The sequence below is a fragment of the Cololabis saira genome, chromosome 8 (genome assembly GCF_033807715.1).
Source record: "Cololabis saira isolate AMF1-May2022 chromosome 8, fColSai1.1, whole genome shotgun sequence".
NCBI classification, from domain to species: domain Eukaryota; kingdom Metazoa; phylum Chordata; class Actinopteri; order Beloniformes; family Belonidae; genus Cololabis; species Cololabis saira.
The window spans coordinates 11,163,721-11,182,057 of record NC_084594.1 but is presented as its reverse complement, the minus strand read 5'-3'; the positions used below and the strand labels follow the sequence as shown (position 1 = coordinate 11,182,057).

General features: G+C 38.0%; 1 protein-coding gene across 4 annotated transcripts in view; it reads right to left on the bottom strand.

Moving 5' to 3' along the window:
• LOC133448328 (guanine nucleotide-binding protein G(s) subunit alpha-like) overlaps positions 1–18,031 on the bottom strand; it is a 52,046-nt gene extending 34,015 nt beyond the window's left edge. For 2 of the 4 annotated variants that reach the window (XM_061726747.1, XM_061726748.1), the window contains exons 1-6: positions 16,298–18,031; positions 14,507–14,579; positions 9,888–9,942; positions 9,570–9,686; positions 7,819–7,872; positions 2,912–3,009 (exon numbers count right to left, since the gene is read on the bottom strand). In XM_061726747.1, coding sequence (XP_061582731.1) covers positions 2,912–3,009; positions 7,819–7,872; positions 9,570–9,686; positions 9,888–9,942; positions 14,507–14,579; positions 16,298–16,436 — 536 coding nt within the window. In that variant the 5' untranslated portion in view covers positions 16,437–18,031. The remainder of the gene's footprint in view (positions 1–2,911; positions 3,010–7,818; positions 7,873–9,569; positions 9,687–9,887; positions 9,943–14,506; positions 14,580–16,297) is intronic. The other 2 variants (XM_061726749.1, XM_061726750.1) reach the window with 1 other exon arrangement.
• Positions 18,032–18,337: the final 306 nt, after the last annotated feature.

The following is an 18,337-nucleotide window of genomic DNA, read 5'->3' as shown; positions in this document are numbered from 1 at the left end:
ATCTCTCTGATTCAGGTGTCACTGCAAACACCATCACCCTTGTCAAACTAAGTTGGATTGAACATAGCAGGGCAGCCTGAAACTGCCATCACAGATAGGACACAAAACCAACATCTTGTGTGGCCTCTGCACTGTGTAAACATGCAACCAGTTTTAAGTTTTTGGATAAGTATTGCAACTGTCTGCTACAAAGACTATTTAATTCCACCGAGAAAAAAGATGTGTGCAAATCCATACATTCAGTTTATAAAGCTTGCTCTCAGATTTCTGATCCATGCCGCGTTCAAAGATTTGCAAACTCTACATAGGGATATATAGAAATTAGGAACGAGGAACTCTGCCAGTGTTTGTGCAGTGTTCAGTTGACGATATGGAAATCCAGCAATGTCCTTCACAGTAAAGAAAGCAAGAAACAAACAAATAAAAACAACTTTTCAAAGCAAGAAAACAGAAATAGGTTATAGGAAGAAAAAAAAGGAGCAAGTACTATCCTCTGAATGATTCAAACCTAAGAGAGCAGAGCTGAATCCAACTGAGTTGTATCATAAGCATCAATTATAGTACATCAAATATACATTATTTTTCTTTCAGAAATCTACAGAGTCATGTATTATTAAAATAAAAGTCTACCTCATGCATGCATGTCATCATATGCTGTAAACATAGAGAATAGCCAGCAAGCACTTAACCTCCAAACTCTGAAATCTGTGAGTCTTTCAAAAAATAAAGGCTTCACCAAGATCAGAATTGCCAATATTACATTTGGAACATAATCCGACACAAGAGCTTATGGACATTGAATTGTTTCAGCATTTATGAAAAATAATTCGAAGATGTAGCACATTGAAGAAGGAGCCGAGCCACACATATTCATAGTCCACAGCCTCAAACAGAAAAGCCCATCCAAGACCAACTGGACACAAAGCCTGCTAGAGAAAGTCCTACTTCTAATTTCACAAATGAGGATCTAAATAAATAAATAAAATCCTCTGGTCTGTGTCAGTTCTTAAAATTTGTTTTCTTTTTTCTTGAGGTATGATGCCATTAGTATTGCATCAAAATGTTGTCCATACTTCTTAACAGCGTTGCATCAGTTCATTGAGGTTTGTAAGTGATGCGCAGCTGGATTATTTTCATTTCATTTCAAACTAAAGTCTGAACATTCAAAGGACCATTGAAACATCCTGATTTCTTTTTTCTTTTTCAAGCACTACATTGCAGATTTCTTGGTGTTTTTAGGATTACTGTCATGCTGTACGACTCAGTCTGAGCCGTATTGTAGCTGTCAGATTGACAACCTCACATTTAAATGTAGAATACTTTGTAATTATACACAAGAGTTCAACTTACAGACCGCAAGATGTTCAGGTGCTGCAGCTTTGACACAAGCCCCAATCATAACCCCACCACTGCCGTGTATCAGTGTTACAATGAGATGTTTCTGCTGATATATTAAAGGTGACCTATTATGAAAAACACGTTTTTTCTTGTTTTAACATATATAAAGTGGTCTCCCCTCACCCTGCCAGCACAGGGGAGACAAAATACCATGAATTTCTGCAAGCTCTCTGACCCCCGCCGGCCCGAGTCCCCCAGTGTCACATGGTTTTTTTTGAGCCGATTAAAATCTGCTCCCGTCGTGACGTCACGACGGGAGCAGATTTCCAGAGGTTCAGCCTCCGCTGCTGAAACCACGCCCACAACCAGCTCTCTTCCCAGGCTGGAGCGGGGCTTCCTTCAGCCAGTCGGACGCGGCGCCGCGGCGGAGCGGATCCTGGTTAAATCATCCAGGTTCCCGGGTGGTTTGAGAGCTGGGTCCTCGGGGGTCTGTCCCAGGCAGGACCAGCTTCACCCTCTGAGATTTTCAGCGAAATCTGTCGGTTTGATCCCCGGTAACGGGCAATGCGCCCCGGAGCCATGCTGGGCGGGCACCCAGCATGGCTCCGCGGCGCTCCGCGGAGCCATGCTGTGCGCCCGGCCAGCATGGCTCCGGGGCCAGCGTTCAGCATCCGCCGGGCAGATCCGGCTGAAATAGTGCATAAATGTTATTTATATACAACTCATATTTTATTTTTTTAACAATAAAGTTTCCATTTGTGAAAATTCAGTGTTGTGATAATTTACAGGCTCGGGCTGCTCTGGCGGAGCAAGGTTTATGCTCCTCCCCTGCTACACGTCATTCAGGGAGCCAATCAGCACAGAGCCTCATTATCATACCCCCCCCTTCCCTAAAAATGAGGCGCAGAAAAAGAGGTTAGAAGCGGTAAAACTAGTGACAGGGCCCACAGGCTGGATTTATGATTTATGTAGAAAAAACAAGCTTTAGATTGTTTTTAAGACATTCAAGGCCTGTTTAAAATATACATTAAATTCCATAATAGGTCACCTTTAATGTTAAAATGTAGTCATCTCTCTACTTTGAACTTAGCTGTGATGAGACATCGTCCCATAAACTCTTATTGCTTTTTCTCATGCAACTTTGAAAACCCAACGCAAACAAACAGTCATATAAATTTGAACCTCATTACTCAAGTGCTAAAAACAAGATTAAGTTGGTGGTGTGCATGAATATCGAAAAATGTCACATCAGTGTATCTGATAGCTGTGAAAACATTTCAGTCATTAGCAAAAAAGTGGACAAATGCACGAACACACAGCAGATATTTCCTCCAAAAGGAGGCTCTAGTTTGAGCTCAAATTCATTTGATCATTGTCACCTCATAAACCCCGACAGCTTACGAAACACACCCAAACACCCACAGACGGCACACACTAAACCATTCATTTAGGCTTCATGAAAGACACGCAGAGGAAGTACAGATGAGTCCAGAGGTGTGAAAATGGGTAGTAATACGTGTTTGCATAAAGGTGACGAAGTATGCAAAACAAAACACACAAAAAAAAGACTTACTACTGTGCACAGTCAATAAGTTGATATTCGTTGGACCTCTCCCAGCATGCCCGCACACCCTCGTCCTGCCAGAGGGTTTTTGCATGGTCATAAAACTCCTAGAAGGACAGTAATGAGAGCGGATCAGTAACACACCACACCAAGAAATTACTGTCAGGCTTTCGACATTATGTCAGGAAATTAAGGATCTCGATCGTAAGGGCTGCTTTGACTTGAATGATCTTGTTGTTCTTTTTTCCTAAGAGAAGAATGTGAGCTGCAATGAACATTTGATTTACATCCATAACTCACCAAAGCAGCAACTTTGATAAAAAAGAGACAAGAGTGATAAACATTTGTCGATTCAAGGTTCTCAATTCTGAATATTTGTTATTTTCTGCAGTAATAGTTTAGGTTTAGGTCACCGTAGTTTATATGAAGTCACAAGATTACAGGAAAACTAATGAACTGAAAAATCAGAAGCAGATTAATTGTTAAGGGCAAAATTCAATTGTTGCTAAGAGGAGGAGATAAATGGATGCTTTTCAAAGAAAACTCTTAGTAGGTAGGCATCAGTTTCTGACAGTTTCTGGTTTTCAGTTTCTGTGTCTCATCTGCATCTTGATGGGTGGAGGAGTTTACAGACAGATGGCAGGAGGCGGTGATACTCCCAAGCTTAGCTTGGAGTTTAAGGTCGACTCAGAGAGGAGCAGCAGATGAGTAGGCTCTGGCAGAGGCAGGAAACGGAACAGTTCAACGAGTTCATGAAGAAATGGAGAGCTTTGTACTGAGACAAGGCTTGGCTGTTACTACACAGCAACCTATCTCTACAATCTTCTGCTGGTCAGTCAAGCAAAAATAAGCTATTACCAGCCGTAAAGTAAATCTGCAAGCTCTTAAAAGTACTTAACTCATTGGAGAGTGAGCAGGATTTTTGGAGTGACTTCAGTTTAAGTCACCAATAAGATTGATGAGCAATGTTACCATGTGGGTATGGACCTATAGTACAGGTCAAGTCAATGTAAAAGTTTTGTTTTTGAACAAGTTGCTGAGAGGGTTTAATTTATTTAGCTTCTATTTTGAACCCTGGATCACATGTGTTACACTACACTTACTCGCTACCCTTTTAAAGTATGTATCTACGAGCTTTAGTCTGCGCACATACACATGAGGGGGTGAGTGCAAAAATACACAATGCACTCATTTGTATCCATTATTAAAGGGTTTAGTTTTGTCATTTGTGTGCCATGCATGAGGGGAACAAGTACAAGACTATTTCAATCGACTGAAAAGGACTCCTTTCAATTGTCATAATCATGACAGAATCTTTAGTGAGTGGATTTCATTTCATTTTTCATTCATTTAATTATTTATTCAAACAGGTTAAAACAAAAAAATAATCAGAATACATAAAATGTATATACCGAAAAAACAAAAAAACATAAGCAAAACAAAGCAAATTAAAGAGACAAATCTACATGTAGATAAATATTTCCTGTTTGAAAGGGTGTAGGATGAAGTTTCAAAAAACTTTTCTAGTCCTACCCCCTCTAATGTTCTGTTTTTACAATTTCTTCATTTCACAGAACTTCTAAAAGAAAAGCATAAAAGAAAAGAAAAAGTGGTTCAGCTGAGCAAGGCAATTTTGGTCACTGGCTGTCAGTTCATGTGTCCATTTCCGTTTTGTATCCATAAAGAGTATTGATTTTAAAGTTTTGTTTAAACTTACTTAGTGATTTGCATGATTTCATTTCATCTTTGCAGTTCCTCCACAGATTAACTCCCTTCACTGATACACAATGGGTTTTGATGTTTGTTCATACATGCTGTTTTTTAAAATTGCATATTCCCCTGAGATTGTGTTTATTTTCTTTTATTTGAAACAACTTCTGGTGATAACTCAGATTTAATTCTTGCTAAAATGCAGGCAACAGCTGGGATTGCTCATAACTAATGAAAAGTTCTGCTTTGATTTTTAAGACTTTTAAGAAAGACGCACATTAACAAACATTTGTCACAAAAAAACAAGGAAACAACAGCAGCAACAAAAAGCAGTGAGTGAAAAGTGTGATATTAATCGCAGAGACTTGGCATGAAAATGCATCCTTAGAAATCCAACTACAGGAGGCCGGCGCTTAGAGCAGGTGTTCCCACCTGGCATTAAAATGTTTACCCAAATGCATTTTGAGAGATTGGATCCGATCTGACCTTCCCACTCTTAATGTAAATAAACACGCAGGTCATTGTTTTTCTGTTTGCCAACACCACATGTGTATTCATTTCTGGTCACTAAAGGCAGCAAGTAGAACATGCAGAAAAAGAAAAAGAAAAAACCCTGCTGTGTCCAAACTTTATTGAACAAATGACGTATTTCATACAAATCAGGTGTATTCAACATAAGAAACGCTCCACCAGAAAAACAAAGATAAAGAGCTTTACTGTGGTCATCTGTGCATAAACCAGTGATGTTAGTTTATTAGACGGTATCTGAACCTGTTCCACGGTGCTTACAGGACTGTCTCAGAAAATTAGAATATTGTGATTTTCTGTAATGCAATTAAAAAAACAAAAATGTCATACATTCTGGATTCATTACAAATCAACTAAAATATTGCAAGCCTTTTATTATTTTAATATTGCTGATCATGGTTTACAGCTTAAGAAAACTCAAATATCCTATCTCAAAAAATTAGATTATTCTGGGAATCTTAATCTTAAACTGTAATCCATAATCAGCAATATTAAAATAATAAAAGGCTTGCAATATTTCAGTTGATTTGTAATGAATCCAGAATGTATGACATTTTTGTTTTTTTTCTAAATTGCATTACAGAAAATCACAGAAAACAGAAAATAATTATCACAATATTCTAATTTTCTGAGACAGTCCTGTATATGTTCAGATTACAAAGAGAAAGAGAACAAAACTGATCGGATCTGAGCCGTTCTGGGACGTCATAAGACCTTGTATTAGCGCTAAATATAAGATAAAGATGTACTTTATTGATCCCAGGACTAGGAAATTATTGTGCTCCAGCAGCATAACGCAATAATCACTTAGTTTGAACAGGTTCAATTACTTCAATAAACAATTGATAGAAAATTATGATGCTTTATTGTTTAATAGCTTTGTAAAATATATGTATATATATTTTTCGGGGAGTTTTTAATTAGTTTTGTTTTTTAATAAGCTATTTTTAGGCAGCAATATGAGTTTTAGGATATTGCTATTTCAGTTTGACAGCTGTTCAGGAATAAATGAGTCATAATGAATCAAACAACTTTTTTGCAAATAATAATCTATGGACTTTTTGTTAAGCTTTACCATAGTAACCCCCTCTCCCCCCAAAATACCCCCTGAAAATCTAAAACCACTACATTTATATAAAATCATAAAGCTGTAGCAGGTCAGCAGGTCAGCTGGTCAACTTCAGGCATGCTTTCCCCCTATTTTATATTTAATTCCTGAATGTAATCCTTCCTCCTCCATATTAATCTATATTCATGCCCGTATTAAGCAGCGCGTGAAGGGCAAAAAAAGCCCCTATGTTGCCTAATAAATGACTGTAGCCGTGCAGCTGTGAGCAGCGTTTTCATTTTCATTTTAAAAACAGAAATGGCTGTAACCTGAGAGTTGAGTTCTGCAAACTTATAAGACTAAGAATGAATTTCCCTTCATGTAATTAGGTTGGGAAAAAGTATTCTTAGTAATGCAGCAGGAGAGACAGCAGTTATATCACATCACTCATAATGCATGTTTTAAAAAAACAAGATTTAATTTACATTTGACACAAAAGTACATGACATTTTTAAAAACTGCTCTACTTGAGTATGTACTAGCGATTTACTGTCTTTCTCTGTTGCACAATAAAATGCCATTAAACAAAGAATTTGTCTCATGAAAGAGATTAACAGGTAGTGTACATTTTACTGTAAGTTTAAAAAAAGCTTCTGAACTAATAGCTGGAAAGCTGAAGACCAGTTTGAAATACTCATAATAGAATCAATAAAAATGTCTTGGTAAACACGCAAAAAAAAGAGTTCAGTATTGCATAAAGGCTTGGTGCATGTAATTCTAAAGGTTTTGAAAACTAATTCCGGTGAATAACAACGAAGAGGGATGCTAATTTAACACAAAGCTACAGAGGAAATCAAGAAAAGGCAACAGACATTCAACACAGTCCCTGTGTTTTTTGTCTCCCTCTCTTCCTCCTCTGCTGAAGGCAGAACTAACCAGTTCAACTGGTTTCCAGTTTGCCCTCAGGCCAGGCAAGAGGGAGCGAGAAGAGGAGGAGTAGACAGCCGAGGAGGCGGAGGAGAAGCTGAGCCTGTGAGACTTTTCTCTTCTATTCTCTGCCCTCAACAGCTACACTTTTATCATTACTGCGCTGAACTTTCTGATGCTTCTTTAAACTACCGCTGTCCCGAAATCGGTCGGAGATGAGACAACGCAATAAATGTACCATGACGTAATGGAGGCAATAGCACGAGACTTCCTTTTGCTTGCACACAAATACAGTCACTCTTTACTGGAAATGACAAAATGTGTATGAATGAAACAAACAGTTTAAACAGTGGAGCCAACAGAAAAAAAAACACGGATAAGACACCAGTAAGTACTCTGAAAAGATAAAAAAAAACTAGAATATTTATTTTTCAACATAGAAAAAACTAAAAATAAATACTTGTCCAACTTCTTGATGAATTCTGGACATTTATTAAATATTTAAAAATGAGTTACGTACATAAATAAAATATCTTCAGTGATTATATTAAATGTAAATTTAGAAGCGTTGTGCACCATTTTCCAAAAATCAAGTGGAAATCACAAAAAACATGTATATGAAAATGTTTTGATTAGCTTTAGATTCATCAGCCAGCAGACTCTCAGAGACAAAATTTGCTTATTTTATCAGCCGGAAACCTACCTTTTTATACCTTTTAACAATTTTCTTTTCCATTGAGTGGGTGGTAAGATTTTTCTGCCATGTGACACAATTGGAAAAAAAAACATTTATTTCTCTAAGTTTTCATGGAAATGGGTCACAGTTATGATCCTAATGCCATTTCTCTAAATATCGTAGACAACAAATCATTATATCTATAATGTTGACAGTTTGTGGTAATGTTCTTACAGATGCCATCCATTCGTGACTCACTGCCCATCTCGCAAACATATTTAAATAAAAACTAAAAAAACAGCCACAAATCTGCAGATTGTTCTCCATAAAAATACGCCCAGGCTTTGCAATATAAGAACTAGGATGAACATCACTTGATAACATTTCCTTAATCCCCTTTTCATTGTTTTATCTGTAACACTGGTTTTGAATATCTGAATATCTGGCCCAGCAGCAGGACCTGCAGGAACTGGCTGAAAGAGCAGTGGGAGCTGATGGAGCAGACTGGAGCTCACTGGGGAGGCGGGTGCAGGTCCCTCCGGACACATTTAGGTTTATTATAGATAATCAGCACTAATGGGCATTGTGGCTCTCTCAGGTGAGATCCTCATTCAATCGACAGCCTCCCCAAAGGAAGCACACCTGCTAATTACTGCAGCTCCGTGTAAACAAAGGTGTGAGGCACCTTTTTAACCGCAGCACTGTCGGCCAGAGTGCCAGAGTCAGCAGGTAGATTTGATGCTCAACGATAGTTATTCAGTTCATATTATCGTAAATCAAAGTCAGGGGAGTTGAGAAAATTAACAACGCATAAGGAGGAATTCAATACTCTCTTTAAAGTTCAACAAAAAGCCCTAAAACCACATTTTTCTCAGGGGATCAACCTTGATGGACTAGCATCATCCCCCTACAGATGCCACCAGTAAATATGGAAGGCAGTACACCTGTGTTAGTGGAAGACGGCTGCAACATCATCCAACGGTTCCTGTTTTCTTCTTCTCTAAACAGAATAATTCATAGCTTTGTCTTTGCAAAGTCCAGGCACTGAAATGGTGATTATATGGAGATACTAGCTTACAAAATCCCAAGTTTCTTCTTAATGCTGAATCTGATTGTCAGGTCTAATTTGATTGGCTCATCAATTGCAGGTGAAACACGTGCAATAAAAGATTAATCTAGAATTGGACATGGAAGAAATATGGTTCCTTGACCAAAAAATTATTAAAATGTATTTCTTTAAAAATGTGTGTCTGTCTATTTGATTATTTAAAATGGAATTTAATTACACATTGAACAGATTTGAGCTTATTTTACTTTGAATTACTACTGAAAATATTTAGAAAATTGTGAAAAAAAACAAACGTGCAGTATTTTAATCAACAGACCAAAATCTTAAAAACTAATCACAGACTTAAAAATGAATAAACACATTTAACAAGAAAAACATATTTGTGCTGACTTGTATTTTTTTTCCACCTGGCACAGGTTTACTTCTTACGCCATCCTGTGAACGTCTCACTACTGTTTTGAACGACTAAAATAAACTGCAATTGTCAGTGAAGCTGCTTCAGCTACCGCACATTTCAGTACAAAACACCTCCAGGAAAGTGTACCACGCTTCAATGATGCAGCAAACCTTAATGATGTTACCATACAGGTTAATAACTGGATAAAATAAAGGCTATAACGCAATCAACTAAAAGAAAAGGGGAAAAATAACATCTAAAGAGGGTGAGTGGGTGAATCAGTGTGACTGTGGGAAGCTTGTTGCAACTTACTGAAGGAAACTCAAAATCCTGGTTTACTTGTTGTAGGACATAATCGATCCGGAACTGGTTTGCAGGACAGGCGAGCTTGCAAGGAGGTGTGAGTGTGCTCATGGCAGCCACGATCGTCTGGATGGCCAGAGGAGAAGAGAAAGAAGACATTATTTATTAGAACAACATGACACTTAATATACAATAGTCATCAATATATACGTCAAAGCTGTTTTATGTAAAGAGCTTCGTCCTCTGTGCAATACGCTCAAGTACAAGAGTATTAGAAACACATTATACATGAAACAAGTAATATGATCAAAGATTTTCATGCCTTACCTCAATAGCTTCTTTAATGTTGTTTTTAATATCATGGATTTTCTGTTTTTTCTCCCTGTAAAGAACAAAGAAGAACATGTTTGTGCTTTTTTCTGCACAGAGGCATAAATTACAAGAATTCAGCTTCATCAACTGGAGCCAAGACGGTTAACAAGGAATTATAACAATTGATTGCTTTGCTTACGTGGTAATAAAACTTAATTATTTCCAAATGGCTGAGATTCCAACTTTGAATCCAAATATGGAAATCGCAGCTCCACATGATATTTATTTTCGATTAAAAGAAAAATAGCATGAAAAGGAATAATTAATCCAAAATAATAGTAAAAAGATGTTTTGTTTCTTCTTTATTTGTGCCAGCGGGTTTCAGTGTGAATGCTGGAATCTAAATTTCATGCATGATTTCTTTAGCAAGAGGATGAGGAGGTGAACGATGCGAGACACCGGTATCAAGACCGCTGCAAATGCACGGATATCCTGGTTTATTGTGCAAGAACAACTACTGAATTTGAATTTTGTGTACCAACTGAAAAATGAAAACAACAGAATTTGGTTCAATTTTCACAATATTTATCAAACACAAAAACCGTAATGCACATGTTCAGTAGAGGTCAACTGATCTGCATTTTTCTACCGTGAGGAAAACTTTTAGAAATCAGGCCCTGATTTTTAGAAATAAGCGGAATGCCAGCTTATGGCACCTTAGATTGTTTGGGCTTTCTTCTTCTCCATAGAATATATAAAACAAACAGTTTAAAACGAAAGTAACCTATAATGCACAATTTTGCTTAACGTTATCCAGAATGTTAAATTAAAAAAAACAAGGAGCAGTGTCACGTGTTAAACATAAGGCTGCCTTCAGATGTGCATCCCTGTAAATCAGACCAAAAATAAATTGATGCAATTAATTTACCGGGCTGCATCTCATTTTATTTCATATTTATGTCCAGGTTTTCAAGTAACTTTAGCTTCAGTTATGAAAAGCTCCACATTTCTTTTATCGTTGCAGTTTGAATAAACAGAAGTTCATCGAGTTCATCGAAACACAAGGAAGTTCATACAACACGTGCGCTTCACTAATACTAGCAGCAAAAGGTGACGTCACAGAGGACGTCCAGTTGCTTAACTCGCAAACATCCAAAGAAAAAGACAAAAAAAGGTTTTCCCACAATGTATTTCAGAACATGAGATTATCAACGCTCAACGTGCGGTGAACGGTTTCAAATTAAAAGTATTTGAAATAACCGTCTCTTGCTTGAAGGGATTTTAGTTAAAATAAAAACAGGATGACAACATGCTATTCAAATGAAAACGTATCTCCAACTACAGATGCTGAAGAGGACAACACCGAGGTTCACATTAAAAATGTTACATTTCCAAAACAAACACTTGTTGCTGTCGTTACTGGCCGTTGGTAACAAAATGAAGCGCGTCAATACCAGGAGTCCTGGTGCTTTCAGGTAAAATAAACTAGAAGTAACTTGAAACTTATAAACTTAAGCAGATGCAGCAGGAATAAAGAGTATACCTGAGAAATGATTACATCAATCAATGAACTTATAAAATGACAGATTCAATTTTTATATGGATTTTGGCAGTTTCTGCCCTGAGCAATTTTCTTCTTTTTGTTTGGATGTGTATGTGCATTCTTAGTTTTTACACGTGCATTAGATATGTCTGAACTGTGATCCAACTTTAAACTGGATTACTTAAGCCAAAACAAAATAAAGAAGCTAAAAATCAACACACATTTTGAAGGCCAGCTTCCTCTCAGAGTTGAGAGGTTTAAGTGTTTAGGTGATTTGTATTAATGTCCCCGTTCTGACCTGCGTAGAGCTCTACAGACGAAACAAAGACTACATTCCTCGCATTAAGACCCCCGCTTTGACATGAACCGCCATACCAGCGTCTTCTCAACTCAGCCACGCTGCACAGCTCACTCAACTCTCTCTTTTTTTTTAACCTTGTCTGCACATATATTAATAGTTAATACCATGGTTGTAAGAACTTAAAGCATATATATGTGCATTTTTAATATAAAATATTATATATTTTTAAATATGTCACATATATTTATTTTATTAATATATTTGCATATATTAGTGGTGGGGGGAAAAAAATCGATGTTGCAATATATTGTTGCGCTTTCTGTTGCAATAAATAATCGATAAACTGATGGCAAATATCGATATTTTAACACACATTATGGATTTACGCGGTTGTCACCGCACTATTGTTCATGCACTTATTCGGCTCAAAAGTTTGATATGGGCCAAAGTATACGAAATTAAATAGAAAACATATTAGTTTTTGTTTATTTATTTATCAATAAATGCACTTTCTTTGTACATTGTATAAAGTTTTGGCATTGAATAAATGCATAACTACAAACGTTTTCCTTTTTATGGGTATTTCTTCTTTTTCAGTCACATATATCATGATATATCGATGAAATTTCTTACAATATATCGAATATCGTAGATATCGTGATATTATCGTTATCGTGGGCCACATATCGCCACAGAATTGAATTGTGAGTTATCCGTATCGTCCCACCCCTAGCATATATATATATAAACATACAGTATATATACATACATATCTCACTCATCTCTTATATTCTCCCTCCTTCTTATCGCTCTCCTACACCAGTTTCCAACAGCATCATCATCCAAGCTTCCAATGACTGGCACTTCCCTGCATCCCAACTGGAAACCCAACAAACCTCCCGCCCCAACCTGAGAGTAAATCAAACTGTGAAACTTAAACCAAATGAGAGGTCATGGCTGACGGAGGATGTGTCATTGCACCGCAGCGTTTGAACGTGACCCACAAGTAAGGATATGACATGACATGACATGCCCCTATCCCCAAAAACCTTTTCTAAGAAGAAAACAAAAAACAAGATGATCAAGAATAGAAAAATGTGACTTTGGTTTCCATTGCATCATTTTAGGATTGAGTTTTAGGAAATTCACAAGACAGGGTGGCTGTTCAACACCCAGGGGGGATGTTTCCATGAAAACCTGACACGCGTAAAACATTTGAGTGTTTGCTCCATAACGTCAGAAAAATATGCCCAAAATACTGGTCATATCAGAGAGTGCTAGTAGGGGAAACAAAAATACGTAAAATAATAAGCCACCGAAGAAAATTTGATTCAGAAATCAAATCTGATGTCTCTAATTTACACTCAGTTGACTAAAGCAAAGATTTGGGGCATTTTTATGTCTTATAGAGATATAACTAAAGATTCCTCTGAGATGTCATTTTCACGTCTAATTATTCACTCATATTACATATATATAAACTTTAAAAAAAAATTTTGTTTGAAATTTTACAGTGAAATGACGGTAAAGGGAAGACAGTAAAGGTCTGTTGTGTACATTTCTGTACCGAGTGACGAACTGCTGCTGATGTGCTATTGGTATTTCAAAACTGCTCCCATAAGCAGGGACGATGCCGGTCAGAATCGAGCTCCAGAACTTTTTATTTGTTCAGGTCATTGGGTGTAAAAAGGGTTTAAGATCAAGTATGTGTTTAATAAATACAATTCACAGATTTACGACAATTCGCAAAGAACATGTTGGCACCAAAAAAAATTTATCAAGTAGGGTTTTGTTTCCAAAACTTCTAGAATGGACAGTTTTCAATTAAAAAAAAAAGCACAAAAAGGTTTTTGTTCATGTTAAAATGTTCAATTTTATTTGATGGAACATTTGCGTAATTGTAGTGCATACCGCTTACTGTACTATGCCACACATCAGCAATGATGGAAGCAGCTCATGGAGCTGTGACGGACATCAAAAATTATTCAACAAAGTAATGATGGAAGAGAAGATGAGAGTTTGTCTGAGTAATAGACCAAAAGTGTAATGCTGGACAGTCTTGTAACAGCAATTTCACTTCCTCACCTGTAGGGGGCTCACTGAGCTAAAAATGTTCCTTTGTGACGCTTTAAATGACGTGCTGATCATTTTTTCGATTGATCAGTGATTGCTTTGTCAAAAAACACTAAAAAAAGCAACTCTCAACTGTTCTGAGTACAACGTACTGGTGTAAAATGTTTAGATTTGTCCGACGAACATTTAAAAACTCCAGTTTTCACTGTGATGCAAATTGAATTGTTGCTCTTTTTTTTCAAACACTGAAAACAATAACTTATTACAACTGAGTAACTGAAATCAAAACTGTTTTCTTTTGTCAGTAACGTGAAGAAAGAAGTAATTTACTAATTTTAATATTACAAGCCAGTGAAACACGTGAAACTGTGACAACATTACACTATTTAAATTTTACATGGACAGAAACCTCTGTCAAATGTAATTCCTTCTAATTTTAAAACCAAATCCAAGTTTTCCTACTGTTATGCTGTCATCAGTGAACATTTGTTTCTCATAAACACACCATTTCGCTTAGCCCAAAACATTATTAAGATATTAGTCCAGTAAACATCCGTCAGTAGGATCCAATAGTAACAGGAACAATTTAAATATTCACCTATATTCCTAAAAAAGGGCAAATCTTCAAAACTATGCAGTCATTTAGTGAATGAGATGTGTTTTGTGTGTGTGTGGAAAAAGAAAGTCAAGCAGGAGAGGAAAACCAGCAATACTTACTCTGCGTTGAAGCCGTTCACATGCAATATTCGCATCTGCTTGACTATCGTACTTTTCCCAGATTCGCCAGCCCCTGAGATCAGAGAGAGAAGAAGAAGTACTAGTAGTCAGGAAAGGGTTAAATCAAAGTTTTACGGCCCACATCAAAGGCAGCAACTAACAAATCCAGGATGGATCACTGAGGGATGTTAGGGAGTTTCGGAGCCTTGCTGGAAGATCAGATTCAACACTGATGCTTACGATTTCATCCAGAAATGATCTGAATTGGAAGGCTTTGCCTTTCAGCAGAGGTCCCGGCACAAGGAAAGCAGACACTGTTTCAGTCACTAAAGCTCCAACGTCTGTAAAACGGTTCTCACGCAGTGCAGAGCAATACAAAAACATTTTCAAGAAACGCAGCAGCTAATGGTTAGATGGTTGCAGGATGGTTAGATGTCAACACATCTAGTCCATTTCTTTGTTTATGCTGTATTTTATTTGTACTTAATGACATTTAGGAGAAAAACATTGTACTTTTCAGTTTACAAGTATTCAATATTTTTCGAATTATGTTAATGGTTATTTATAAAAAAGGAGCAGGTTTATCATTCCCATTGCAACTCATTGAAGATTTAAGCAGTGATTTCCTTCCAGTTCTGGTTTGTGACCTCATCCAGCAAGACTTTTCATTTATAACAATTTACAGCCATTTTTATACAAAAACTTTTTTGCTAAATATATCCTGACACCTCATATTTATCTGGTGACCCTATTCGGACGACTGGCCACAATAATGATAAATAATAATGATAAAATGCTAAAAACTTTGAAAGTGCGCTGATGTATCACTATTTACTCAGAAACAAAAATGTGCTTGTGCCTCTGCAGGATTAATACTTTCAGCACAAATTGCTGATACTGATGTGACATGGAACCTCGACAGTGGAGATGAGGGCACAAATAGTTAAACAAACCTAGAGACAAATCCTTTTCTTTTTTTGGTTGAGGAATCGCATTCAGGACAGCTGCATAGAAATTGTTAAGTCTACGATAACTACTGAGAATGAAAACATGATTTCCCTTTATTCTGGCATGATAAAGATTCCTAAATTTGTCCTTGCGAGCTAAAAGTGAATGGCAGCTGCATCTCTAAATACGAAGAACAAGCTAGAGCCAAATGCTTGTAGCACGTGAGCGAATCTCAGATCACTTTCAGATTAATATGACCCAAACGAGCACTCAAGAGAAGCAAATAATCCGAACGGTAATCCTAATTTGCACTCCGAGGTTATGAGGTGGTATGCCCCACAAATTAAAGCCGAATTAGATGAAAGCGGAGTCTGATACAAAGTGAAGGCATCCCGGATCCATGCTGCAGACACCGACACACACCAGGTCACAAGTAAGGAGAAACAACCATGCAAAATGCCTAAGAGTGGCCTCCCAGCCTCTGCGTGATGCCGGAGTCTGCTGCCTGCACACAGATGGTGGTTTGTGTGTGTGTGTGTGTGTGTGCCAGTTCCCCAGTCTCTCACATGTTCAGGCTCCATAATGACCCCTGAATGCAGACAGGCCTGCTTTTCCAAACAATCCCGTGTTAAGACAATGAACCGGTGGCACAGTGACATCATGTTATTGCATCATTTGTTGATGCCTCCCTGTCACAAGCTCAGGAAGAGATGGAGAGGCTTTCTTTTCTTTTCTTTTTACCTGAAAAACTGGCTGCTACCTCAGTGAAAACAGTATTTCTGAGTGCACAACATGGTCCACATATGCATATTATTAGGGGGGATACATTTCATGAACACCTACCCAGTAGTAGTAGCCGGTGAGTTGCCCGGTATATCTGTTTGTCTTTTTGGAGCTGCTTCTCTATCTTTTTGTTGGCCTCCCTCTGTGCCTTCTCCTCATTTCGTTGGTCTTCGGTCTTGCTATTGCCAAGACAGCCCATCTTCCCCCCAAAAAGACCCAGGTTCAGAGGGAAGCAGGGTGGATGGATGGATGGAAGATGGATGGATGGATGGTTGGGGTGTAATAAGGGGAATGAGGTGGGAGGGTGCTGATGAGAAGAAAAATCAAAAATCAAATCAACCCTGAATTGCTGAAGTGACCCAGCAGAGGAACACCCGGCTCAAAATGGGTGACATTTATGTTTCCAGATGAGACAGATGTCAGGTTGTAGACGGTGGGCTCCACCAGGCGCGGCGTGTGTGCGTGGATGGATGGATGGATGGATGGATTAATGGATGGATGGATGGATGTGGATATTTACAAGCAATTTATCTGCAAGAGATCAGGAGGAGAGCCACGATGCCGCCCTCCTGAAACGGTTGAATCCGGTGTTTTTCACTGTAAATCCGCAATGAAGTCATCAACGCTGATATGAGTGTGCATGTGAAATTCCCAGCTCCTGTTTGCCCATGAATGAAAATGAACGTCGGTAGTCCACTGTCCTTTTTCCTTTTTCCTTAATTTCAAAAACACCGGCCTTCCTTTTTTTCTTTTCTCCTTTTCTTTAAATATAAAGGGGATATTTTCAGGCTTTGTCGTGAATGTTTTCTCAGCCAATGTCTCCAATCTTCAGCAGATATCACACACACTGCTGTTCAATCCATCCCCACACAAGCCTGGGCCGCCCTTTTAAACCCCTCTTTAAATAGAAATATATATAAATTTCGGTTTGTTTTATTATTTTCTATTTTAAAAGGGGTGTTTTCAATCCACTCTCCACCTGACCAAAGCACATTGGGAGGTGGGTGGTGTTGGTGGGTTAGAAAAATGAAAATAAAAAAGAAATATCTCCTCTTAAAATGACTGCATGTAAAATCATCAGCCTTTTTGTTCCTTTCTTTCTTTCTTTCCTTTTTTCTCTCTCTCTCACCACCGTCTTGTAAACCCCTCACATGTCATGTCTTCAAAAAGAGGGAGGTTATGTCGTTAAATGTCATCAACCTTATCAATGCAAGCCTGTTTTTTAAAAAACCTGTGTCAAAAGATACCAGTGCTTGCTTCTTCTCTTTTGTTTTTTTTAATTTCCTTTTCCAAAAGGGTTTGACCAGACCCTTACAAAAAAAAAGGCCCCTTATCCGTCCTTTTTTCTCTCCCGTAACACAATTAATGTGTTTTTTCTCCTCCTCACATGGAAACCTTCAGGCGCCGCTGCTCGTCCTTGACTGGAAGCTTTAAGGAGATATCCAGGTGCTGTTATTGCTGGAAATCCTCCCTTATTTCCCCGTTTGGAGGCAGGTAGAGTCCGCTGTCAGGTTCCTCTGGTTGTGCTGTATTCCCCCTCTGAATCCTGGTAGGTTATGGTTACATGTGCGTGATACATGGACGTACCGCGCTGCGTCCAGTCTGCTGCTGATTTTCTGCTGATTTTCTGCTCCGAAAAACGGTGAAAACTCGCGGGAGACGCGACAGTCGCTCCTTTTTTTTTTGCAGGGGTTTTTTCTCTGAATTATTTTTGCCCCCGTTTTTTTCTCAGAGGATTGTGCATTGAGATAGATAGCGTTGAAGAGGTGGGGTGGGGCAAAAACGGCTCTCACGGAACCCTGGGAACGAAGAACCGCGGTCAAGTCGTCCGGCTGCGACCGCGCACACTTCCGGTTAGGGTTTTCAGAATAAAAGCGCGATTTGAACTAGGCAAGGCAAGTTTATTTGTTTTGTTTATTTGTTCATATTAGATGTCAAAAGTATTCACATTCATTACTCAGGTAGAAGTATAGATACTAGAGTTTAAAAATACTCCTGTAAAAGTTGAAGTATCAACTCAAGTTTTTTATCATTTTGCATAATAAAAACAAAAATAAAAACTGGGAGACCAATGCAAATTGACATACAATATAGTTAATT